The sequence below is a fragment of the Populus alba genome, chromosome 1 (genome assembly GCF_005239225.2).
Source record: "Populus alba chromosome 1, ASM523922v2, whole genome shotgun sequence".
Taxonomy (NCBI): domain Eukaryota; kingdom Viridiplantae; phylum Streptophyta; class Magnoliopsida; order Malpighiales; family Salicaceae; genus Populus; species Populus alba.
The window spans coordinates 13,178,559-13,205,605 of NC_133284.1; the positions used below are offsets into that span (position 1 = coordinate 13,178,559).

Consider the following 27,047-nt stretch of genomic DNA (forward strand, 5'->3'; position numbering starts at 1 on the left):
TAATACCTTACTTGTTAAATGACTAATCTAGATTTGTGTTGTATAACACTTGGTACAACAAATGCTTGGTACTTTCATAGCCAACCATATGATATAACATACACATGTGCTATGAAAAGAAACTTGATTTGTTGTTAACATAAATTAACATCTTGAATCATACTAATAATTTATAATGAGCTATTAATAACAAATCATTCAATTGAAATCTCCTTCGTGTGTGATTTATAATTGAATAATAAAAATAGTTTATATTATTCTTATTTAAAATATCATTAGTGAATCTTTTATCCTTGATAACTGTTTTATCATTATTTAATCTTCACTTTAATCTTATATCTCAATTATTATTATCATCATCATTATTATTTATAATTTATATAATTAATTTCCTTATAATTCGACCCGATCTTATCAATTTATTTATTACTTTAACACTCTTATACTTGAAATAAACTATTTGATCTTACACCGCCGCTGCCTTGTTAGAGTGTAAAAAAGAATGATAAATGTGAGGTGGTCCGCATGCGTGAACCAGCAAAATGAACATAGACAACAAAAACCAATCAAATCTTTTTTAAGACATCCGTTATAATCATAACTTTTACAAATGGAGAAATACAGCAAAAGTAACACAACTAGACAACAGGCTGAACTAAGACGTTCCTAGGGCAGCCATGGCTGTGTCTAAATCAGTGAGAAACTGGGAAGAAATTAATAAAAACTACTCAAGAAAAAAAATATATCTGAACTACACTAAAGAGGAGCTCATCCATGCTTTGTATTCAATCGCACGTGTTAGGATTAGGATTTGACTTGAATATACCATGCAAGGACTGCCAGGTCAGTGGTCCTAAGCACAGTATTGTTGAGTGGGAAGCATTTTCACTCTGGATTTTGGCCACCCCATAGTTGGTACATCTGCATATTATGAATGGGTTGACTAGGGTTACCATAAGTTCCAGGAGTCCGATTAACAGGACTGCCACCATTCTCATCCGAAGACTCGCTAGAGCCCCCTCGAGAGGGAGGGCTAGCTGTGGTTAATGGAGCACCAAAATTCAACATCTGGGGTGGGGGTGTTGAGGAAGGTCCAGATTTTAATGATTTTGAATTTGATTTTTTTCCATCTGCAATGAAGCTGCCCAAAATTACCTAGCAAGAAACAAGGAATCCCGATGAATTATAGATCAAACACAACAATATTTGTGTCAAGCTTTCGCATATCAAAGGTTCCCTGATGCTCAAATGGTAACTGATGACCATCTAACAGTGTATTACAGCCACCTGAAAAGACAAATGATGGCAGTGTGAATAAAGACAGATGATGGCAGGGTGAATACCTGTACAGCAGAAGCTGCCGTTAGCATTCCAGCAACTCCCCCGCCCAAAACCCGACCATCTGACCCAGCCAGTGACACACTCAAACCACCAGTTCTGCTCCGACTACCATTACTTTCAGAAAGCAAGAAGGAACCTGATAGAGAAATGATTTCAAAGCGGCCCTGAAAAGAAAATGTCACAAGGCAGAGAAAAGTCAGCATTACCACAAGAGGGAACTATTGAAATCATGAAAAAATAAATTTGGGGGAAGGAGAAATTGCTTAAAAGCATAAAACGTCCACACCCCACCCACCTCCAATTGCATATTCAGACAAACACAAATCTAGAAAGAAGATGCAATTACTGATGATAGGAGTAAAAAGACAGGATTTGACATCTAAATCAGATCCAGAATTCCCAATTAACTAGGTGGTGAAGAAGTAAAGGGATTGAGCAGTCAATTAAATCTCAGAATCTCGTGTTTTCACAATACAGACTGCTTATAAGATGAAACTTCAAATCAGGGTTTCGAGCATATACTTCTGAAAAAACAGCGCATCACTCAATTTTTCATGCTAAAGAATGGTCTTGACGTATGTCCTTTTACTATGACTCATCAGGAGCTAATAGTCAGAAAAACAGAAGATGAGGTCAAAATAATAATCAATAGGAGCATAGATTTAATAAGGAGAAGTTTTCTTGCAGTTCATAACTTGGAGGATGCAATATTTGTCATTAGGGCTCCGTTTGTTTGCTGGAAAGTAGTTTCCTTTTGAAAAGTGAATTCCGGGAAAGTATTTTCCGATGTTCGGTACTGTAATGAAAAATGAGTTGGAAAACACTTTCCAGTGTTTAGTTATGTCATGGAAAATGAGCTGGAAAATAACTTATTAATATTTTATTTTTCTCAAATTTATTAAAATAATGAGGAACAAATCTTACAAATTAAAAAATTGAATGAGAATGAAATTGAAAAAAAATATATAATTTCATAAATTATCTCAAATAAAATAAATAATAATCAAAATAATAGAGATCATATCTAAAAAAATTTTAAAAAAAATGAAAGATGAAGAAATTAAAATAATAATAATCAACATTTCATAAATTATTTCAAATAAAATAAGTAACAATCAAAAGAATGAGGACCAAATTTGATAGATAAAAAATTTCAATAAAAAAATGATAAGGAAAAAGCAAATAGCAAATTATAAAAATAAGGACCAAAGTTAATATAAAAATAAAATTTTAAGAGATGAAATTGAAAAATAAATATTCAAAATAAAATACATATAGTAATCAAAAGTTTGAGGATCAAATTTGATATAATTAACAAATAATGACATTTCTAAATTTTTCACAACTTCCGGAAAGTGTTTTCCCCCCAAATTTTTCAGGAAAACACTTTCCTGAAAACCAAGCCAAATTTTCCTTTTACTGGAAAGTGTTTTTCATTAACCAACTTTTCTACTAGCAAACAAACACAAGAAAGTTTGGAAAGTGATTTCCCGGAAACCACTTTCCGGAAAACAAACACAGCTAAAGGGAAAACACTTTCATGAAAACCAAGTCAAATTTTTCTTTGACTAAAATTGACTGGAAAGTGTTTTCCTTTGACCGGAAAGTGTTTTCCGTTGACCAACTTTTCTAATGACAAACACAAGAAAGTTTGGAAAATGGTTTCCCGGAAACTACTTTCCGGGAAACAAACATGGCCTAGATCTTTCTAAACACATGCCAGAAGTGCATATTTACCAAAGGTCCTTGACCTCCTTGGATTTATGGTGAAGGACTTTTGCAATCAACTTTTAGTTCAACAAACCATTTGGTACACAAAGGTAAAATGATTTCAGTGTGTTACCACAAAAGAAATTTACAAGTAAACCAAATAGGTTGTGGCAGTAACCTCTTAGACGTCAATCATGTCATATTAAAAAACTCAAAAACCCTAAACCTGTTGACTTGGTAATAGCTTCCAATTTCCACCTAGTTTCCATGAAGAATGCAGCTAAGTTGCTTAAATTCCATAGATGATGAAAGTAACTTTTGGCACATCAATATTATGTATATCAACTAGCAACTAGGCACGCTCATCTAGCCTAACAAATGTCATTCACATGCACAGCCACAATTAGGAAGCATGTACTTCTTAAGAATTTGCATCAACACCATCTTTTTGCTTCTTGACTTAATACCACAGTTTTTATTAACATGAGAAAAGAAAAGGCATCCATAGACACAGCCACAGGATTCTAATTCTCAGAATAACAAGCACATCTAAGGGTGGAAAGTACGCGTCCATGCCCTAACTGATTCAGGTTCCCTTCAGCTGAGTTTTGATTTATCTTGAGGTAGGCTTTATCTGTTGCAGCCACACCCTCCAAGCATTCCAATAGGAGGGGAATGACACATTTACATGGAGTAAATGATTTGCATCTTACTGAAGCATATAAAATGCAAAGTTATTGCATGTCTAGAAAGCACAACATTAGCCCAATGCAAATGTTTGGTGTATTCCCCTATCATCAACAACAGTATTTTTAAAACACTAGCATTTCTTGAAAAAAATAAATTCAATTCAAGACCCAGGTTTTAGATTTTCCTAGTTCTGATTCTACTCCTTGATGTTGGTGAATGAGAAAATAATCTGTTTGGCTAAAATGTGGCAGGAATGGGACATATGGTCTCAAAGCTACAGAATCGATTTTGTTCTTGGAAGATTTCTTGGGAAAGTAAAGCTCAATAATATAAACAGATGTAGAATGATGACTGAGAAAAGGCCATAACCTTGACATATTTCACAAAATGACCTGTGCCTAAATATGAAGTAGAACAATTACACAAGTTCAATGCATACACTCTTTCCTGCATGAAAAGACTTTTAGTATTTCCCATAAAACAAGAACAGCACCATTCAAAAGTCCAAGTTCAAAGATGTCATTTTTGGAAGATTTCTTGGGGAAGCTCATTTCAAAAATATGGTATACCCATTACTGCATTGGCAAAAATGGATCCATGAAAGGTGACCTAGAAATGGCTATAACCTTGACATATTTTAAGAACATGACCCATGGCAAAAATGAAGCAGGATGTTTATACAAGTTCAATGCATACACTCTTTTTTTGCAAGAAAAGATTTTTTATATTTTCCATAAATTAAGAGCAACCCTATTCATAGCCCAAGTTCAACTTCACTGAGACTAATACTTGTGTACTATTTCATAAATAAATTTGCAATCGAGGAGCCCCTGCAAACTTTGACCAAAGGACTGTCCAAACCTTGGTTTCCAGCTCCTAATTATACTATCTATTTAGGACAAACACACACACATAGGCACACAAGAGGCACTGTATGAACTCTAACAGGCTCAGTTGCTAGTCCCACATGAATGATGCGTGGTGGTGTGCAAGTAACGCTGCCAAGGACATCTAAAAAACAAACACAGCAATACTGCACACAGCTGGTTCTAAAAGGAACGAAGATGTCAGGGGCATTTGAGATTAAATTATAGCAATGGAAAGGGGTACTTGACAGCCGTATTATACCTGAATTACCTATATTGTTAGAAACAAAATCTTCTCAAGAGTAAAGGAGATTTTACAGACATCAAAAGTACCTCATATGTCACAGAACCACCAGACATTGCCGGTTGGCGAAGTGTAACATTGCAGATGGCACCATTTGCAGAGAGAATACAAACTGTCCGTGGCCCTTGCTGTGAAAAAGCCATAATCTTTGATGCAATGTCCTGTAACAATGAAGGGGACACTATTTGATGACACAACATACTTTCAATAGGTTCCCATTTGAAGAGGGATAACAGAACCTTCATAACCACCTCTCCACCAACACATCCTCACTTTTATTTTCAGGAAAAAAAAAAAGAAAAAGAAAGGTGGGGAAAACAGTTATTCATTGAGATCTATGAAGCATTTCAACAATTGAATAAAAAAAAAAGATAATGTGGTGCTAATTTAAACAATATTTCATTTAGCTACAGGAATTGTAATTGCAAGTCATCAAACTACATTAAGGTGCACTTATTTTCACCCCAAAAAAAAAAGAATCAGAAGGACAATGAAAATTTGAGGATGAACATACTGAAATTTGAGCAACTCCCATGGGAAATAAACCCACGTCCAGTGCTTTATCTTGCTAGCAAGTAATTTAAAATATGCTGTTCAAAGCTCTCCTTTCAGCAGAAGGCAAGTACTTTGGATGTGGTGTGATAACCAAAAATAGGCACCAGCGAATAAAGTAACCTTATCTGTTGATTGATACTTTTAAACACGGTTGAATTTAAAAGCACAGGAGTCTTGAACTGTCCCCAAACTAAAATGCTTTGATCCTGAGCTATAAAATATAATCTATCTAATCAAAATAATCATCTAACTAATCAAGGACAAGACAAAAAAGACTGTATTTTTCACACTTGCTGCATTTTTATTCTAACAAACAAGATAAGAAAGCACTGCATCCAAAACATAAATTAAAAAGCTGCACAGATACATACCTCTCCTGCTTTCACCGTAATGACATGCGGTGTAAACCCTACGCCTCCAGTCCCACCTGTCCAACAAGAAAACAAAAATTCTTTCAAAACACAAGCATACATTTCAACAAATATTCAACAAATTTGCACACAATTACCTAAGGCATCAAGCTGCTTCTTCCCAGAACCTGGCGGCCTTCCTCTATGCTTTTTAGAAGGATGCTCAGATGCCACATCAGGCATGACACCGCTTCCGGCTCCACCACCAGAATCGGCTTGACCAGCCGATATTCCTGAAGGAATGGGGGTGGGTGACAAACCCAAGGCAATGTTACCGTCAGGTGTGTACTTCCTGGGCCTCCCGCGCTTCTTCTTGGAGGGCTCTATACTAAACCTCATCCCTGAAGAAGATGTGGGCGACGATCCATCAAAAGCACCTTCAGGCTTGGATTGCAGCCGCTGGGATGACATCGGATTGAAGGGGAAGCCACCACCAACAGCAGCATTCTGAGGAGAAATACTGCGGTTGTTGATCAGGTGAGGGGAAGCGGTTGCTGGATAGGAGGAGATAGGGCCCGGAATCATGTTTGATTGTGATTGTGGTGGTGGTGGTGCATGCGATGGCTGTAGTTGTTGCGGCGGTGGCGGTTCTCTCGAGTCCATATGTTTTTTTTTTTTTTTTTTGAAAAAAAATGTGGGTTCTCTCTTTCTTCTTGAACAGTGGGAAATGTGAACAAAAAATAGGGAATTGAGAGAGGCGTGGTGGTCTGGTGGGTGTGAGATATCTACTGCAGCGACCACAAACTAAGTACTAGTTAGAAAATGGAACCTCACACTTTGTTGAGAGGGAGAGAGAGAGCGAGGGAGTGCGCAGAGAGTACAGATGGAGATGAAATAAAAACTAGAGTGAAGCTGAAAAGTAGGGTTTTGGATTTTAGGGTTTTAAAGTGCTCTGCTCTCTCTTCACTTGATGCCCATCGGTACATTTCTTTCTATCTTTCTTTATGTTTTTTCAAATTTCAAAGGACATTTTTTTCTTTTTATCTTTCTTTAAGGTTTTTTTCAAATTTCAAAGGACATGCATAGTTATTAAAAGAATGTTATTTTTTTTTTTTTAGTGTTATCATGATTTTAAAAAATATATTTTTTTTAATAATTTTTTGGTATTTTTAAATTGTTTTAATATGATAATAATAATAAAAAATTATTTTTGTGTATTTTAGAGTAAAAAACACTTTTAAAAGCAATCATTACCATAATATTAAATACTATTTTAAATACTTTAAAACATAAAAATCATTTGAAATGCCTCCACGAGAACCTATCCCTTAGTAGTATTTGGCATTGTAATAGCGGTTGCTTATTAAATTATTTTTTCACTTAAAAATACATTAAAGTAATATATTTTTTTCTTTTTAAAAAACTTATTTTTAACATCAACATATCAAAACAATCCAAAAAAATATTTTTAAAAAAAATTATATTTTTTTAAATGCTCATCCACACCTAATACCAAATGGAGCCTAAGATTTGGTTTTCTGCTAGATTATGAATGTGATACCAACACATCATATTAGTAATTGAAATAATTTTCTTTTTATTCAACAATAAGTTCATGTATTACAAATAAATCTAAAAAAAAGTTGGTAAAAACATTATGCAACCAGAGACAATACAATGTAGATCATAGTAATGTTTATTGTTTTTTTTTAATCTCGCGAGCTAGATTTGTTATCTCTGTGGCTTCTCTACATCTATAAGCTAATTATTCAGCACCTTGGAATAACATTGTGATCAAATCAACACCAAGAGCTATGTTACAGGTTCCATTTGATTCAGTGACAAGACTTAAGGCATTAAGAGATTCAAAGAGGCTTTCAATTTAATTTTTTAAGATGCATGTACTAAGATAGACTCCCAAAAGATATGAAATAATGTTCATGAAGAGATTATAGGTGGGCATTTAGACATTATAAAAAGATTGGAATAAGAAGATTCAAATCTTCTAGTTTTGACATTTCATTATTGTTTTGGTCATAAATTGAGCTATAAAAGAGATTTTAATGCAATCCAATTGCATTGAAAAATATACATCTATAGCTGTCAAATAATGTGTGGCATGTCTTCTAATTTATTAATACAAGAGATAACCTTACGTTTAAAGTTAGACTTTGATTTTACCAATAAATTACGAAAAGGGCATTAGTCTTATTTATATTAGTTGAGCTATTATTTTATTTATTTATTAGTTATTATTAGGTCTTTTAGATATATTAAGGCCTTCATTTAAATTTGGATTATTATTATTATTATTAGGTTTATTCGTATTCATTAAAGATATCTTATTAGACTTAGAATTCATTTTAGTATAAATACTCTTTTGTAGAGATTTTTTGAGAAAATACTTTTCTTTTTATAAAGAAATCAATATTTTTACTATTTTTTGTGTGGTTGGGTGATTCTTATACTAAGTTCTTGATTGAACTTACAAGCTCCCTAAATGATTGATAAATTTCTTTGTGATTTTATATTACTCATTCACATCTCTTTATAAGCGTAGGGTGAAAGTGATCATTGTGTATAACTTTAATTCTCCAAGGTAAACTCTTATTGACTCAAGTTGCAAACCATTCAAATCTAATTTTAGCATATCTTAGAAGGTGTTTACATAAACTAGCCATCAATTCGAAGGTATTGTTAAAAGATCATCAATTCTTAATGAAATAAATATAGCACGAGCTTATTGGAAACTTTAAAATCATTAACACATAAGAAAATTCTTGAATGAAAAGACCATACATACATACATACATACATACATACATAGATATGTGTGTGTGTGTGTGCGTGTGTGTGTGTGTGTGACAACATTAAAGAGGGGACATCATATGATAGAAGAGCGAAGGGCACACAAAGGATAAATTTGCCTTTTCTCTAATAAGAGTAATTATATCAAATGTAACTTTATCACCAAACTTGATTACAAGTAACCATATCAAGTAGCTTAACTTTTGCTCTTTTCATTTTATTTTGTCCGAGTTGCTTTATCAGACAAAATAGTAAGGCAAGTCAAGGAAAGCAAGTTAGTCTTAGAGAATTCTCATCTGCTAGGTATTGTTGGGGCTCTTCACAAAATAAAAGGTTGTTATGTCTTAAAAAACATCAACAAGAAAAGAAGTTCAACAATACAATGGAAACCAATTTAGACTTACCTCCTAACAAAAGGTGAACGGTACAACTGAGAGATAGAGCTTAATCTTGAGCGTGGAGCTTGTTTTCTTGACAAACCTATTTCTCTTTGCTCAATCAGGCTTGTTTGCTTGATGATTTTTTATCATTGCTATTTAGCTCCATCAGAGTTTGATAAAAAGTTAAAAATATTCTTTTTGTTGTTGTAATCATTGTTGATCTTAGAGAGAGGTAGCTGTGGAATAACATTATTTTGTTCTAGTTCATGCCTTACTTACCAATTCATTTGGCATCCCTAGCTAGTGGTTTAACTTGGATTTTTTTTTCCAATTTTATTTGATTGATAGTAACTAGTGGGTGGCTTTATTTGGATTTCCTAGGTTTTATCTTCCCTTATATTTGGTGATGTGGTTGGATTGTGCCTTTGTAAAATTGGTACAATACCATCATTATTCATTAAATGCATTATATACTTGGCTGGCCTTCAATCAATTCTTTGTGTTGGTAAAGATGTTGGGTTTTAAATGAGATTCAACATGGAGTTGGTTTGTGACAAGCTTTTTTCATTACCTCTTGTTGCGTCTATCTTGGTCATGTTTTGTTTTCATTTGCATGGAACTAAATAAGTCTTTTATAGTTACTATGATTTTATTTGCCTTTTGTTTCTATCTTTAGTAGGGTCACTTCTTCTGCTTTCATGTCATTTCATACTCGATTGGTTGGGCTTTTAGGGTGGGTTTGGTCAATTTTAGCCTTGAACTTTTTATCTATTTCATATTGGTTTGTATAGGAGGGTATATAGGAGATTTTTTGGGAATTCTCTCTTGGGTTTTATTTCTCTTTATTTCTCTTCACTCTTTTTAACATGTTTTTTCTTAGCTTTTTTTTTTTTTTTTTTAACTATGATGGTTAGTGTGCCTTCTATTTCATTCATCTTTTTAATTGTTATGTTTTTTTTTTTCATATGTTTCTCTTATTTTTATTGTCTATATCTTTTTATATATTCATTATGATGTTAGGTTTCTTTTATTTTAGTATGCAGGTTTCCTTTTAGTTATTGGTTTTTATGTATAGATAGGCTTGTGAAGCATACTTGAACATGATGCACGGTCTTTTGTTGGGTTTGTTTTATTGTTTTTCATTATCTTATTGTTTCTTTTACTTCTAGTGTTGTTGATTTTGTCAGCCTTAATTGTTTTTTCAATGTTTAAGATTTTCATTGCCTATAATGTCTAGTTGTTACTGCTTTTTCTTATTGTTTTTTTTTTCTTTGTTTTTCATGTTTGTTTACTTAAAAAAAAAAAAATAGATGAGGTTATATTTTTATCAGTTCACTTCGAGACAACTTGGTTTCTCCTTAGGTTGTTTTTAAGGTTTGGCATACCTCTTCTTTTTTTTCAAAGTTTCTTTGTTAGATGGTTATTGTAACATGCAATTGTCTAGCTGAATGGGTTTTTATTTATTTATGGTGCGTCATAGATTGGTGGTTTTAATTGGTTTAGTTGAGGGATTTAGTGCTCCATAATGGTTATATCATGGATTAATGTATTTGGTTAGCGTTTTTTCCTTTGAAATATAGAATGTTTTTTCATGAAAAATATTGTATATCATCAACAATGTTTTTGTTCATACTTTAACAATATTGAGTCATTGTTATGTTGTTTTATTAATGGGCCGAAGTATCCTTATTTAATATATGCTTTTTAGTAGTTGCTTATTTTGATGTCATTTTTGTTGGGTTTGTTTAACTTGCCTCAACAATATCGATGTTCATGCTTAGTTAACCTTGACAAGGGTTATTGAACTTATTGAGTGGTTTACTTAATTGTTCATTCTAGCTTCTTTTTTTCCTTTTTTTTTTTTTTTATCTCCTAATGATGTCATCTTTGTTCTTCGGTTGCTTTTATTATTGGCCCATTTATGTTGGGTTGTCGACGTTTCATTTTTTATATTATACTATTTTGCTTTTGACTTTTTTATTTTATTTTAGGTGTTTGTGATCAATAAAAAGAAAAAGGGACATGCTTTTCCTTTTGTCTTTTCATTTTGGGTCAAGTTTGCTTCTTATTTTGGTTATTTAAGTGGTTTGGCATGTTCTTATTTTGTTGCATACTTCTGTAGGATGATTGTTGTCATAATTCAATTCTGGGTTATTCCCAAAAAAATTACTTCTTTTTCAAAATAAAAATCAAAAAATAAAATAAAGGCTGGCAACGCGGAGAAAGCAGGCCAGGAAATCAAGCTGCCATTTTTGAAGAAAATTCAAGGCCTAATTCTACCCCATTATGCCAAAAAAATAGGGAAAACAATGCAAATTCAAGGTCAAATTAAATGATTATTGGATGAATTTGCATAAAAATTAAGTCCAAGGACATAATTAAATTTTTAATAGGCCAATTTGATTTAATCATGGGCCAAATTGAATTTTAACTATGTTTGAGAATTAATTTTGATTCAATTAAAGGATTTAATTAAGTGCAAGGACTTAATTATACTTTAAATGGGTCAAATTAATTTTATTTTGGGCTTAATTAGTGAAAAATTAAGTCCAAAGACATAATTAAATTTTTAATAAGCCAATTTGATTTAATCATGAGCTAAATTACATTTTAAGAATTAATTTGGGTCCAATTGAAGGATTTAATTAAGTGCAAGCACTTAATTATACTTTAAATGGGTCTAATTAATTTTATTTGGGGTTTAATTGGTGAAAAATTAAGTTTGAGAGCTTAATTTAGGTTTAATTAAGAAGGTTGGAATTTTAAGAGACCAAATTTAATTTTTACCAAGTTAATTGATTGAAATCAGGGGCAAAATTGCAAGAAAATTGAAGTTTGGGGGTCAATTAGGGGTTAAATTGACAAAATTCACAGCCAAGGACCAATCTGCAAAAGTCGCTAAACTATAGGGGCTTAATTGACAAAAATCGGGGGTGATATTGAAGAAATTAAAAGTTTGATGGTCAATTAGGGGTTAAATTGAAAAATTCCGAGACCAAGGACCATATTGCAAAAGGCGCGTAAATACGAAGCTACAATTGAAGTACATCAAGGGTTTAATTGCATTAAATCCAAAGTTTAAGGTCAATTAAGGGTTCAATTGAAAGCTGGGGGACTAAATTGAAAATCTGTTACAATCCCTAATTCAATCCCTAAACGACACCGTTTTAAGTAAAAAAACAAGAAGAAGAGGATCAGACGACACGTCGTGTTGTCATTGTTCATTGTCTTTTTCTTTTACCCGAAAAAAACTGCTTTGGAGCCTTATTTGTAGGTGCATTTAATGCTTGATTTCTCCATCAAACCGATCAATACTTGCACGAAACGGATCCTCTACAGTTCCTCTATAACCCCATGTGAACTTTTTAGGATGAATGACAGCACCGCAACGACGTGAAGAGGTTAACTCCGACAGCCTTTTCCTGCAGATTTGATAACTCAAGGAAGCTACTTTGAACCAATGGTTGGGATCCTTACCAACCGAATCAATGGCTAAAATTTTACCTCGGTGTAGACGAGATTACCCTCTTCCACCTCCTATAAATAGAGGGGGTGTTGATAGTCTGAGGGAAGAGAAAATCGAGTCCAAAGTAAGCCAAAAAACCATTTTTTTCCGGTTTTTGCACTGTCCTCTCTCTTCTTTTTCTCTCCTATGTGGCCTTCAGCCACCACCACCTTCATCACTAGTCTTTCCATTATCAGCTCCACCACTGGAAGCCACCAACCAACCACCGAGAGCCATCGTGAACCTTTCTCTCTCCTCTCTGCAGCCCCTCCCGTTTTCTTATTCTTCTTTTGCTTCCTCTGCCATCAGTCGCCAACTCTTCCATCGTTCCTTGCAACGACGCCGCTCGGGCCATCGACTCAACCTCCTGATCACATCCGTGACCACCGCTGACAGTAGTCTTCTCCTCCACCCGCCTACAGCTTCTGCAAACGTTTGGTTGAATACAGAACGTGAACAATAACTGTTCACGTTTCTGCAGAAATAATTAACACAAGGAGATAGGCCAGACCTGATTTGGCCCAGACCATATGTATGGGCCGAGTCCAGCCCACCCCAAAAGAGAAGAAAAAAATATTATGGGCTGAGTTCAACCCAACCATTTTGGGCTGATGTTGGCCCGCCTTTTCCTTGGGCTGAGGCTGGCCCAGCCAACATATTTAATATTATATAATATATATTATGTTATAATATTATATAAAAAACAAAAAAATCCAAAAAAAACTCAAAAATCATTTTAAAAAATTTATGATTTTCTCAAATATTTTCTATCCATTTTGCATAATATCGGGTTGTATATTTACACTGTAAAATACAAATCTGGTATTAAAATACCTGGTTTTCTCCGAAATATTTCAACAAAAATTCAAAGCATTTTCAAAAAGAAAAAAAATATTTTGTTGTATACGGCTAAATCCTAAAATTTTTCCAAGCATATTTTTCATAAAAAAAAAAAACAAACAAAATTTGCATCTTTTTCATGTTTTAAAAAAAAATCCAAAAATGGATATTATAACCAGTTTATGATTATCCATTAGGATTTGACCAACATGTCAAAAATCTTTTTCTATTTTTTTTAGGATCCTAATGTAGACTTTGATACTTGTGGGGTGTAAAATTACATGATAAATTACACCCTCAAGTATCAAAGATACAAGGTGTAAATAAATGCGATGGTAAAGTTCAGACTTTAGAACGGTTAGGATTTAACCCTATAATTTAGAGACTCTCTCATGAAGAGAAATCTGCCTTGAGCCTTAGAAAAGATCAATGAATAGAAACATGGCTTAGAAAAAAACAATCAAGTAACAATGCAGCTTACCTCAGGTAAGGTGTACTGGGGGTGATGCGTCTTTCTCTTGCACAACTAATCCCTTACTCAGACTCTCACAGATCATAGGTTCTTAATGACCATAATACTAGGTGGCGACTCCTAAACATTAATCATAATTTTATGATTAAATTCAAAAATCATTCCTAACACACAACACCTCACATAGGAGACACGACAAAGAGCCTCCGCCGTCAACAGACGACGTCGCGCCCACCTCGCGACTATTGTTATGGATTATGGTTTGCTTTTTATAGGCTTATCACAGCCTCAAACAAACATCTTACTATTTTATTGATGTTTAAATTTACGAGTGTCTATTTTTTTATGGTATAATTGAATAAAAAATAGTTTTAGAAAAAAAAAAAAAACAAAGTTATTGAACTCAGTGAAGACCATAACTCGAATTGTGAGTTTGATTGATTAACTAGGGTTGATGATTAGTACTTAAAAGTGCATGTTTATCAAGGTTTTATATCATCATTTTGCACTTGAAGTATCAATAACTCCTTAACTAAAGCATGTTTTATAATAACAAGTTTGATGTTATAAGATACCTTAATTTATGGTAAATGCTCATTTTAAATGCAGGACTATCACATAAATAAAAGGATTGATTGATGAGTTTAAGCATTGAAAGTTAAAGGACAAAGAGATGGCCAAACTTAGAAAAGAGATGTCGGTGCAGTCCAAACCGGAACATTGCTCGGTAATTGGATCATATCTGGAGCTCTAGATTTCGGATTTAGGTCCACTTTATATGGATGGAAAGGTAAGACAAAAGCCTACAACTTTCATGAGGAGCCCAAGATTTGAAAAGGTCGTTTTGAAGTCCAAATTGAAGGAACAACGAAGAAGTCCGAAGCTGTCCTGCAGCCCAAACACTATTTAGTGTTCAGCCCATATCTTGAGTTCTAGAAGTCCAAATGACCTCATCTTTTTTTTGTTGGAAAGCTGAGACAATTTCCTAGAACATTCTTGAGGATTCTGGGCAAATTATGATGTTAGCAATGACGTCTTGATCAGATAAGAAGATAAGGATTGTTATCTAGTCAAGATGTGGCCACCCACTCATCAATTAGTCAACAAATCAATAGTTCCAAATTTTGGCCTATAAAAGGAGGCACTTACCATGTATTGAGGCATCTTGGTTTCCAGATCAAGATCATGCTCTTGCTTTCTCTCTTTGTATTGCTTATGTTTTTCTTTCATTAATATCAAGTTTATGCACTTCATTTCCTTTCTTTTACTTAGTTAACTTCTTTCTCATTTATGTTCTTATCTTGTCTATTTATGTTTCTTTCTTTCATTATGTTTAGCTAAGTTAATTATGTCAAGGTGAAAAGGGTACACTAATGGTGTAAGAATAAGTATAATATAAACTTAATATGGACCTTAACGTTGGATACTAACATGTTTTATATTTGTTATCTTGTTCACTTTTAATACTTTGCTTGTTAAATGGTTAATCTAGATTTATGTTGTATAACACTTGGTACAACAAATACTTGGTACTTTCATAGCCCATACTGTATGGTATAACCGACACCTGAGCTATGAAAGGGACTTGATTTGTTGTTAACATAAGTTATAATCATGAATGCCTGCCAACATTTACAAGTATTAGCTTTATTCGAATAAGATAACTAATGTAATCATGTTAACAATTTATAATCTGATTGGAACCTCCTTTATGTGTGGTTTCCAATTGAGTAATAAGAGTTTATATTATACTTGTTTGAAGTACCATTAGTGGATCCTCTAACCTTGACATTCGTTTATATCATTGTTTAATCCTTACATTAATCTTCCAACTCAAAGTTCTCATTAATTTCTTCATCTACTTCTATTACCACTACTACTACTACTATTATTTTTATTATTATTGTTGTTGTTGTTATTTACATTATGTAATATATCCCTTTGATCTTTTCATAAACTCAGTATATAGGCTGGAAACCTGTGACCCGATCTTTTGGATCATTCTCAGGTGTAACAACGCCACGTACTGAGTATTATAATTATTGTTATTGTTATTGTTGTTGTTGTTGTTGTTGTTGTTGTTGTTGTTGTATTGTTATTTATAATTTATACAATTAACCTCTCTGTGGTTCGACCCCGGTCTTGCCGGGTTATTTATTACTTCGACACTCCTGCACTTGGGAAAAGACATCAAGCTTTTGGTCGTGTCAGTTGATTAAGAATTATACTTCATAATTTGTTTTGGTTTACTTTTAATAAGGTTATCACAATCTTAAACAAATGATTTGTCATTGGATTGACGCTCAATTTTATGAGTATCTATTTTTGTTATCATATAATTAAATAAAAAATAATTTAGGAAGAAAATTTATTAAGCTCAATGGAATTCATGTCATGGATCGCGGGTTTAGTAGATTAACTTGGTTTGATTGAGAATTAAGATTCATAATTTGTTTTGGTTTACTTTTTATAGGGTTCTCGTGGTGCCAAACAAACATCCCAACATTGAGTAGACGCTTGATTTTATGAGCGACTATTTTTGTTATCATATAGTTAAATAAAAAAATTGTTTTAAAAATTACTAAATCAATAGAGTTCATAATTAAAGTCATAAGTTTGACAGATTAAGTCATTAGACCTAGTCGATCCTAATTATCACCTTAATAAATTTTTTTTAAAAAATATGTCATTTTGAATTTGTTTTTTAATAAACTAAACCATGTTTTTACTAGTTATCTGAGTTATTTTTGGACCTGCCAAGTCGATTGGGTTATGTTAGGGCAATATATCCATAATTTAATTTGAAACTTGAGCTAGGTAAAGAAGTTCGGTCGGGTTGACCTGTTAGGATGAGTTTAATGATGCTATCAAAATTTTTTTCACAATCTGGACTTTTTTTTTTTTTTTTTTTTACGTTTAAGAAATATTTTTGGTCTAACGTGACATAGCATAGACCAATATCTAGTGAAGTCTAAACTAAAGACTTAAGGACACTTAAATGTGTCGATATTGAAGGAGAATCAAGCCTGCTATAACCTTAAATTAAATCATTGGGCTATGTTGTGTTGCGGGTCACATCAATTTTTTTTTTAACTTAAAAAAATATTCAAGCATTATTAATATGTTTTCTAATAAAAAATTAATCATGAACTCAAAATATTATGTATAGTGGACGATATTGTTTTTAAATATTGATACAATGATATATTAAATGTCATTTTTTTTAAATATCGAGACAATAACATATTGGATTAATCTAATTTAACCTGTTAAATTTACGATCTAAGTCATGAGACCACGATAACCCTATAAAAAAATAAAAATAAATCATGAAGGTCAATTCCTAATCAATTCAATGTTGAAGAATGAAATTGAAAAAACAAATTAAAACAAAAGAAAAAAGACTACCCTAGCCAACCTAAGTTAACTCGTCGAACTTGTAATCCATGCCATAAGATCGAGACAACCCCATAAGAGAAAAATAATAAAAAATTATAAAGCTCAATTAAAAAAATATTCAATAAAAAAGGACCCAAACAAAATGAACATAGTCAACCTATCAAACCAGCGACCAAGTCATGAGATGAGGATAACTTCGTTGAAAGAAAAATAATAATTATAAAGCCTAGTTTTCAATCAACCCAGTACTGAAGAATGGAATAAAAAATAAAACCATTTAGAAAAAAGCAACAAAAAAAAAAAGACTTGAGTCAACTCGGGTTACCATGTTAAGATGGTGTTTGGGAATGTGGCTGCGGGTGAGGTTCACCCGCAGCCACACATTTTGCTGTTTGGTAAAAGAAACAAACCTGATTTTAGGTGGTAGGGCCCACTGATTTTTGCTGTGCAGCCGCAGAATTGGAGAAGCAGCTTAGGAACAATGGAGCATGGCTCCACTGTTCAGTGAAACAGTAACAGTGGAGCATGGCTCCACTGTCGCAATGTTCTTCCTTTTTTTTTTTTTTGAAAAACTAATGAGAAAAGTTTAATTTTAAAAAAAAAAATTAATGAGAAAAGTTTAGTTTTTTTCCCCTTGAAAAACCAGTACAGTTAATTATGAATAATATTTTTTTTTTAAAAAAATTAGTTTAAGGTGAATTAAATTTACTCATACTCTAATCTTAATTTTATTCCTGATAATAATTTGCCTAATTTTATTGCAAGCTCAAAAAATCATATGGAAACTGTAGTTCTTGTTGAATGACTTTTGTACGTAATGAAATTGTAATTTTTTTAAAAAAATTATGTTTTACTCAAAAAATTAGTATTTAATATTATTTAATAACACTACATAAATTAGAAATATATCGCATGATAACGTAGCATTTGTGAAATTTAATCACAATTCCAATAATAAAGATATTACAATCTTTATTATTTAATAAAACTATGTAAATTAAAAAATTTAGTTTTTGTTGTTGCGCACTTAAAAAACCATGAAAAATTAGTCCTTGTTGAATAGATTTTGTATGTAATTACATTGCACATAGTTTAATGAAATAATAAAAAATATTTGATATAAATATTATTTATTTCATGATGTAATAATAGTAGTTAAATCTACAATATTTAAATTAAAAAATTATTAATATATATATATATTAATTATTTTATAACCTTAATTTGAAAAGCATTTTTTTTAACCAAACACATAAAACTACGTTTTGTTCAACCTCAATTTCAACCACAGTTTTAACCAAACATATATTTTTTCAAACCAACCTCACTTAAAAGTACTTTTTATAAAACAACTTTTTTAAAACCACAACCACAACAGCAACCGCAATACCAAACACACCCTAAATCAGCAACCTAGGTCATGGGATCGAGGTAAATTCATAGAACAAATAAAAAAAAATTATGAAGTTCCACTTCCTACAAACATGATGTTAAATGTTGAAATAGAGAAAAAAAACAACTAAATTCATAAGATTGATATATAATGAAAAAAATACAAAATATAATTTTCAAAATAACCTCATATTGAAAGATGATATTGAAAAATAAAAAAGAAAAAAAGGGTTCAATTGTTAAGGGATAAAATTAAAAAAATAAAATAAAAACAATCACAAAACACAAAACACAAAACACAAAACTCTATTTTAATGAATAGTATTTTGTGAATATGAATATCATGATGTAGTCATGTTATTTAGTGTTTTGTTAATAATAATTAGGGTTTTGTTAATGATGAATCGTTGAATTTAATAATCATTGTGTAAGATAATGTAAACTCTTCAATTCAATGTGGAGGCTGAAGAGAATCTTTGAATTTCTTCAACGATATGAATGTGGAACTTCATAACTACCACGGTTTAACTTTTTGCCAATTTATCTTATGATGCTTAATGCACGGTTTAGCTTTTTGCCAATTTATCTTATGATGTTTAAAGTTGTTTACACCGTGGTTATATAAGTAGAAAGATATAATAGATGTTATTTTTAAAGTATTTTTTATTTAAAAATATATTAAAATAATATATATATATTAAAAAAAATTTATTTTTAATTTTAATACATCAAAACAATTTAAAAATATTAAAATTAAAAAAAATTAATTTTTTTTCAAAATTGTGGTTGGACTGTAAAAACAAACTCTTTTAATCATGACTTCCTGCTATTTTAAATCTTTTACATATTTACATTATATTTATTTACTGAAAAATAACTTCTTTTTAAAAGTGAATTTTAGGAATAATGTATTTCTATAAAGTGAATTATTTTATAATATTTATCAATATCATAGAAAATGAGTTGGGGAATAGTTTACAATATTTGACCATTTCTATTAAGGAAAATAGTTTAGTAATATTTTTTTTATATTTTTTTTAAAGAATAAAAACCAAATTTGACATATAAAAAAGTTAAAAGGATGAATAACTTGTAGTTTGCCACTTATTGTTTTTGAAAAAAATACAAGCGACACATCGCATGTTATACAATTTCAAGTGAATGAAGTTGAAAATTTGGGTCATGAGTTTTTTTTTTTGGTAAAAACACTAAATTTTTTTATATGTTTTGACTCAAAGCACTTAGAAAAACATCCTACATACCTTGACAAACCCATTCATAACCTCATATAACCTAAAAAATTGCTTAATAAAGTGAAATAAAAAAAATTCCCAAGCTTGGATATACCATTTCAAGAGTAACAAAAAACATCTAGGTGTAACTTTTATCATCTAGCAGAAAACACTGACACCAAAATTATTCATTTTCATGATCAAAATTAGTATTGATTAAGATTTTTTTTTTCTATAACTAGAACCCAACTACTCTCTCTCTCAAATTAGGAATTGAAAAATTTATAAATAAATTTTTGTACCACAATTAAAATTTAAAAATATTAAGAGATCAAAAACTTATAATTTAAAAATTAAAAGGATGAAAGTGAGTGTTGCTTGAATTTACGCCCATTGTGCTCGCCTTTTTCACTTTGACTTTGATTGTCATCTCTTAACAAATTAATTTAAATTGATTATCAATTGGTCCTATAAGATACAATTTTAAAAAGATAAAAGAAATAAAAACTGCTATATACTTTATATATGTGTAATCAGTGACATGATGAACAATATTTTTACCTAACTTTTACAGTTTCTTATAGTTATAATTATAATAAAAAACCAATCATGCTATTTTGACAATAAACATCAAGTTATATTATGAAATGATGGAAATTAAGAATAGTAGAAGAAATGAAAGAAAGTAATGTTTTAAAGTAATTGTGTATAACTAATTATGATATACCTCCATTGACGGAAAACAAAAACAACTATTGATCATACTAAAAATAAGAAAAGTTTTTGCTCTTATGTGATATTAGTTTTAGCGTTGTAATTGATGATTACTACAATATTATATAATTATTAATTTTAAAATTTTTTGAAGTAATGTACATCTTAATATAATATGTATAATAAAAAACAAAGTTGTTAGCTTTAGATTTGTATTTTAAATATTATTAATTCGAGTCTCATAAATTTTAAAATTATTAAAAAATTTTATTATTATTAATTTCATGTTTATAAAATTAATTAGAATATATATAAATTAATTTGAACACTTATATTATATTAATAGAAAAGAAAGAGATAGAGAAAAGCTTATTTTGCGTGTTAAAAAAAATAAATTAACAACTAAAAACCTGTAATAAAAACATAACAAACTGTAGTCCAGTTAAAATTTAACCCAAAGAAACCCTCAAAATCTTTCCCAATACAACAAGAAAACAAAACAACCTCAGCAGCAGATTTGTGAGCGAAGAGATCATCCCCATTCCCTCTCCCCCTGTCTTCTCCAACACTAATTCTCTAAGCCTCACTTTCAATCTCCAAATCCCAACAGCTCTCTCCCTCACCATCAAGTCTACAAACAATCCCATCTTCTCTTTGTCTAATTCTTGATTAAGTTTGATTCATATTTTGGGATGCGATGCGTTTCTTTAAGAGGATAGCTGGGTTTCTTGGATTCGCTAAAGATGATGGAGGCTACGAAGTGAAAGACCAACAACAAGAAGATGCAGAAGAGCAAGACGATCATCAACACCCCAACCATGTCCGTTTTCGCTCCAATTTCCAAGAAACTGGCCTTCCCCGCAAAGGTTTCGGTGTTCCTGTCCAAGTAGCCGTCGAACGCCCCCAGGTTGGACCCCTAATCGTCCCCTGCATCTCCGGCGACGGCGGCCTTCAGGTCCGTTCTTTCTCTAGACTTCACATCTTTGTTTGTTTTGTTTAGTTTTACATTTCAGTGATTGTTTGGAGTTTCAAAATGAAAACTGTTGGGGCTTATTCTGGTATTTTTGAATTGTTTGTGATATATAATTGGTGGTGTTTATTAATGAATGCGTTTTGGTATTTATTTGCCGTGTTTCAGTTGGGTTATTGCCAATCCAAATAATTGCCAGTAGGATCTTTGTTTCTTTCCTTGCAAAGAGGCAAACAATGATGAGAATTTGGGGTTTTCTTTTCCTTGTTAATGTTTGAGGATATATTAGGTGATTGAAGGTGGAGTTTGTACCTTTTACCTTTGGAATTATGTTGAGGTTTTCATAGCGCAGCTCCAATTTGTTTTGTTTGAATATAAAGTCATTAGCATATGATCGCTAATTCTAGCTTTCTTCCATGAGGAGTTTTGCATTGTAAATGTTGTTGTAAATGAAAGCAATCAGTTTTAGTCTGATTTTCAAGTCAACAGCCAATCTTGTAGCCTACTTAGTTGGTTCACCCTCACCTCCATACCTTAATGAGTTGTGTAGTATCTCATAAAATACCTCCTGCAAACTTTTTTCTTATCTGGGTCAAGTATTGTAGCCTGTTGTTTTCTACTATTTCTCTACCTCCTAATGATTTATGGTGTCATAATGCACTGTTATGTTGCCAATGTTTTACTGTGCCTGCTTCACATTGGGGTTGATCTTTGTGAGTGTCTGCAACATATGATGCTATTACAGAGCGTTTTCTGGTGAGATGGTCAGTGGTAGCAGCATCAAGTCATCAATTTGTATACAGTGATGCTCAACTTTGAACCTTCTGATCAATATCTTGATTGGTCATCCTTTTGCTTTAGTTTGGTGGTAGTTCCTTTGCTGAAGTTATTAGTTGTTTCATGGTGGCTTCTGTAAATTATCCCAAAGAAGATTGATGTCCACTATTTTTGAATGATTTGAATTAAAATGGGCAACATTGGTTCATTGTGCTTTTGCTCCTAGACTGTTATGCCATCAGCTCATTTAAATAATCTTTAGGCTCAGTGGACACTAACAAATTCTTTGGTCTCAACTTTCAACTAGCAAATAATGAATTAGGAGTAAGATTTGTAGGTTTTAAGGCTGCAATTTTGAATGATAATCTATTGTTTTGAATGTTACAATGTGTGATATGCACAAAAATTATTGAGTCACTGTATCCATGCAACTGACGGAGTTGGATTTTTGACAATATGGATAGAAAGTAGGGGAATGCATTTAGAAATTGAAACAGTTGCTTACACTGTGTTCTAAATAAGAGTCATCTGTTTGAAGTAAACAGAGAGAGTGTACTGCATTAGCATAGACATCACGATACAATGCTTGAGAACAACAGAATATGCGTTCTGTTTACTTGAATTAGTTGACAAATGAAGAGGTATCAGTTCTATTACCCTTGGCCATTTTTGCTTATTTACAAAGAGGTAGCTGAATTTGAACTGAAATTTGGAAGAATACTTTAGGGGCCTGCTTTGTAATGTAGAAATGTTTTTCCTCGGAGAAGTTTGCTCTGGATTTCCTTCTTAGCTAATCCTTTTCTCATGTAAAGCAGCCAAAAATCATATTCTTTAGGGTGTAAAAATCATATTCTTTTAGCTACATCCAAATCGGCACCAGAGATAATGGAATGTTTGAATGTTTTGATTGCTGCTAGAAGTACCAATGCTTGAGAGAGATTGTAACTACCTTGGAAGCATGTCATAGTTCATTTTGAGGTAACATGCTTGGCAACTTCAACAACCTTCGGCAAGCAGAGGAAGTGCTAACAGGCACATTAGACCAAAGAGGCATTTGGAAACATCTCAAACGTTCCATCACCTTGACAGTTGATAAGGGTTATACTCTGCTGGTTTGTTTTAGATAATTACAGGAGGTAGAGACAATAGCATCTGCAGTAGTGGTGGGCTGGAGCAGCCCAAACTAGGAGGTCATGTCTGTATGTAGGGAAGAATAGAAAAGGTAAAACTTTCAAAAGTGCTGAGAAACCTAGCTAGTTTAGTTGAGCTTTTCATGTTTGTGACCTCATAAAAATCAACATTTCCTCCTTTTGCAACTTTGCTGTTTCTTGAGCACAGTAATTCTTACACCCTGTCTGTCTCTTCATTTTGCATTTCGTCTTGCCGAGGGCTGTTGAATCACAAGATTGCAGAAGTCTTTTTTCTGGGTAAAATTTTTATTAATGAAAAGTTAAATACACGAAATGCAAACATGGGATGCTTTGCAGTTGTGATTTACTGAATCACAGAACTACATTAGTTATTCGTTGATAGCTTTCCCATTAATTGAAAGCCTCCTTGAAATATTCAGCAACAATGGTATAACAGACCAAAGTAAGTCAATTTGTCTTGCTTAATTTTATTTGATGGATTTTGTCTTGTAGTTCCAAGCTCCAAATGGCATGCAGGCATTGTCAGTGTCACTGTTGACATATTTATTGCTCTGATCTCTTAAAGTATGTTGATGGTCCATCTTTTCCTCATTTAGGGTCTGAGATGGTATGCAAAACGCCTCAGGATAGATGAAGATGGAGACGTGGCAGATGAGTTCTTTGACGAGGTTTTACCAAACACATCTTCCAGTGTTGATGAACAGCACAAGCCTTTGCCAAGGTTTGAAGTGAAGTACAGTACTCGGCCAGCTAAAATCAAGAAGCAGATGATGTCCCATGATGGGAAAATTCAAGTGTGTGTGGAACATCAAGGTAGATTGCAGTGGGTATAATGGATCTTCACGTCAAAGTCCAGGGCTCATGGGTGGCTGGGTGGGTTTCATTTGTCAGATCTGTAGGGTAAGCATGTTGCTGGGTCATTCTTTTCTAATAGATTAACGTTTGTTGTCGTGGCCTGAATTGTGAAACCCCTACACCCAATTGTATTAATGTTTATGTTACAAAGCTTTGTCCAATTGGTTTGTGATGAGATTTTGATTTAGACCATCTAATCAGATAAATCTTACAGAATCCTGCAGGATTCGAATTCATGCACCAATTGATCCAAATCTGAATACACATCAAGTTGAATATACCGAACTAAATTGTTACATGTGCTTTACTCGTATATACATTTTCTTACTCTTCCCTTGGAGAAGACACTCATATCCGGTCTGCTTGTACACCTGGTTTAATTGCTCACATTTTCTTACTCCCGGATTTGTTATTTTGTTTATTTGCACCCAAGGTGAAATACAAGAATGATCCAATGATTTGCATGCCGTGGAATTGTTTTCATGTATTTGCCCATCAACTATTTACGTAGATCCTTGTTGGAAAATGTTTGGGGTCTGAGTTATGTGGGCAAAACCATATGAAAAATTTCTTATTAAAATTAGGCTGAGACATCTGCTGCATATTTATACGTGTGACGATGTCTGTTCTTCCCAAAACAAAAGTTTACACCGCAGCATGGTAAAGAGGGATGCGTGATTTATCAACAATTTTCCGTTCAGAAGAGAGTTTCCAACAGAGAACTGACAAACTCAAGACAGACAAGTCTACAGGTACACACACACCGAGTCCTACCTTCCATCACACAGCATGGTTAATTGTCTAAATATGCCCGTGTCCAGGAGGGTGTCCTCCTAGGGGGTATGCAGGGGCCGTGGTTCCAGGCATGGTACCGCCAGTTCCGACTGGCTGATTAGCATGGGTTCCAACAACGGGCTGAGTGCCCGCCACAGGCAGTTGGTGGTGGTGGTGCTTGGAACTTAATTTCTCAGCTGCATGCTTGGCTTTGGCCTGATGCAATTCCATCTTTGCCTGTGCTCCCTTTACTTTTCTACGCTCCCTGGCCAGCTCTTTATCTCCTGCTGTCCTGGCTGTTGTTAACTCTGCCTGCAAGTTTTCAACAAGTATTTTTTTACAAAATTAAGGCACAAGGATGAAACACATGCTTAGGCATATATATACTTTCCTTTTCTCTCTCTATTTGAGTTGTTCAAGAAATATAACCTGCTCTTCAACCTTGGCTTTGCAGATAGTCATGCGCTCCTTAGCAACACTAGCCAAATTGCTGATTTTCTCCTTAGCAGCTTGCATCTTTCTATTTCTGCTTCCACAAACTGTTTCTTTATTTGTTTTTGTTTCGCTGAAATAGAAACAGCAATTGCTGCGATAATGTTCCGGTCTAGAAATGTAAGGAATTGCGAGGCCAAATGCCCAAAAGATTAGGACGCCACGATAACTGCCACGTGCCACTCATGCAACTGCATGCCTTTGATCAAGTGCCAGGTTGCACAGGTGCACGCTCTAGACACATGAGCTTTTCCTGGGGCTTATCGTAACGAGGAATAGGGAAAGAAGGGGCCTAAAAAGCTGGGACAAAATGAATCATAAGTTTAGGTCTTGCCCCAGAAGAAAAATGGCAACCATCCTGACATTTTCTTTTTATGGTGCGCATCATAGAATCTGGTTACAAATAAGTATTTTCCTCACCTAAGAAGCTTTCCCGCTCTTAAAAGTTATAAACAAGCGGAGACACACAAGCAAAAAAAAAAAAAAAAAAGAAGCTAGGTACACAAAACAAACACAATAATTGTATGAACTCTCTCCCAACCTTTATTTACTCAAAAAAATAAATTACACAAGCTTTCTTGCATGTGCCATGCACAAAATTAAATTATCCTTTTAGAAATTACATGCTACAAAACTTATTTTCCGGCATACATATAAAGCATATACATCGAAGTTCCAAAGAAAATTTCTCCTTCCATTTCTAGCAAGTGCTTAGGTAGTTTTACCCTATATTTCTATGAACTTAGTGGATTCAAGAGTACTTCCAACCATTCTCCATGTCTTCCAGCATGCCACCATTGTCTAACTATGTTCTTCCATAATTAGTTATGCTTACAACTAACGTAACAACTCACTACTCGACTATAACCGCCACTCACAACACTGCTGTGACTTTTTTGGCCAACTATTAGCCTTATTATTGCTATGTTAGCTGTGTTTTTTATTGGATTGGACAATCTATATTCTAAGCCGACATTCATACAAGCATGAACCCACTATTCACATAAATTATCATGCAACTTGTCTATTGATTCTACCATTGTCAATGTAGTTGTCAGACCTAATTAACATTGTCTTGGGAACATGTCATCGTTATAAATCTTGTGCACATAGATTATATAACAAACCTTCTCCATTAGAAGAGCTCAACGCCCTTTTTGGCTTAGACTTATAATGCCCATGTTTTTCAACTGTCACTATTGGTGTGTTTCCTTAACGAAACCTCCTAATTTATCTTTTTTTCATGAAGAATTCTGCCCATCAATTCTTTGATGAGTAAGAAAAAAGTGTCATGCTTATACTCTCCTCTAAAGCTCTTTTTATTTTTCACAAAGTTAACTAAAAACAACTTTAAAACTAACCTAAATTGTTTAAACCAATCCTATGATATCCCATGGATAAAGATAAAGTTGTAACATTAGTGTCACCTTTTGTCATGTCTCTAAAAATTCGTATACAACTCTATAATTA

General features: G+C 32.9%; 3 protein-coding genes across 3 annotated transcripts; 1 reads left to right on the forward strand and 2 right to left on the reverse strand.

Moving 5' to 3' along the window:
* Positions 1 to 549: 549 nt before the first annotated feature.
* LOC118039276 (AT-hook motif nuclear-localized protein 8) lies at positions 550 to 6,783 on the reverse strand. The gene is made up of 5 exons (XM_035045939.2): positions 5,975 to 6,783; positions 5,838 to 5,893; positions 4,941 to 5,072; positions 1,344 to 1,505; positions 550 to 1,155 (listed from the first exon to the last, which is right to left on the reverse strand). The coding sequence occupies exons 1-5, from the start codon at positions 6,477 to 6,479 to the stop codon at positions 886 to 888; spliced, it is 1,125 nt and encodes a 374-aa protein (XP_034901830.1). The 5' UTR covers positions 6,480 to 6,783; the 3' UTR covers positions 550 to 885.
* Positions 6,784 to 21,003: 14,220 nt separating this feature from the next.
* Positions 21,004 to 24,472, forward strand: LOC118039277 (uncharacterized). Its single transcript, XM_035045940.2, has 2 exons — positions 21,004 to 21,513; positions 24,053 to 24,472. The coding sequence occupies exons 1-2, from the start codon at positions 21,256 to 21,258 to the stop codon at positions 24,287 to 24,289; spliced, it is 495 nt and encodes a 164-aa protein (XP_034901831.1). The 5' UTR covers positions 21,004 to 21,255; the 3' UTR covers positions 24,290 to 24,472.
* A 432-nt stretch (positions 24,473 to 24,904) lies between these two features.
* On the reverse strand, positions 24,905 to 25,872 carry LOC118039278 (late embryogenesis abundant protein 18). Its single transcript, XM_035045941.2, has 2 exons — positions 25,515 to 25,872; positions 24,905 to 25,397 (listed from the first exon to the last, which is right to left on the reverse strand). The coding sequence occupies exons 1-2, from the start codon at positions 25,599 to 25,601 to the stop codon at positions 25,113 to 25,115; spliced, it is 372 nt and encodes a 123-aa protein (XP_034901832.1). The 5' UTR covers positions 25,602 to 25,872; the 3' UTR covers positions 24,905 to 25,112.
* Between the last annotated feature and the right edge of the window lie 1,175 nt (positions 25,873 to 27,047).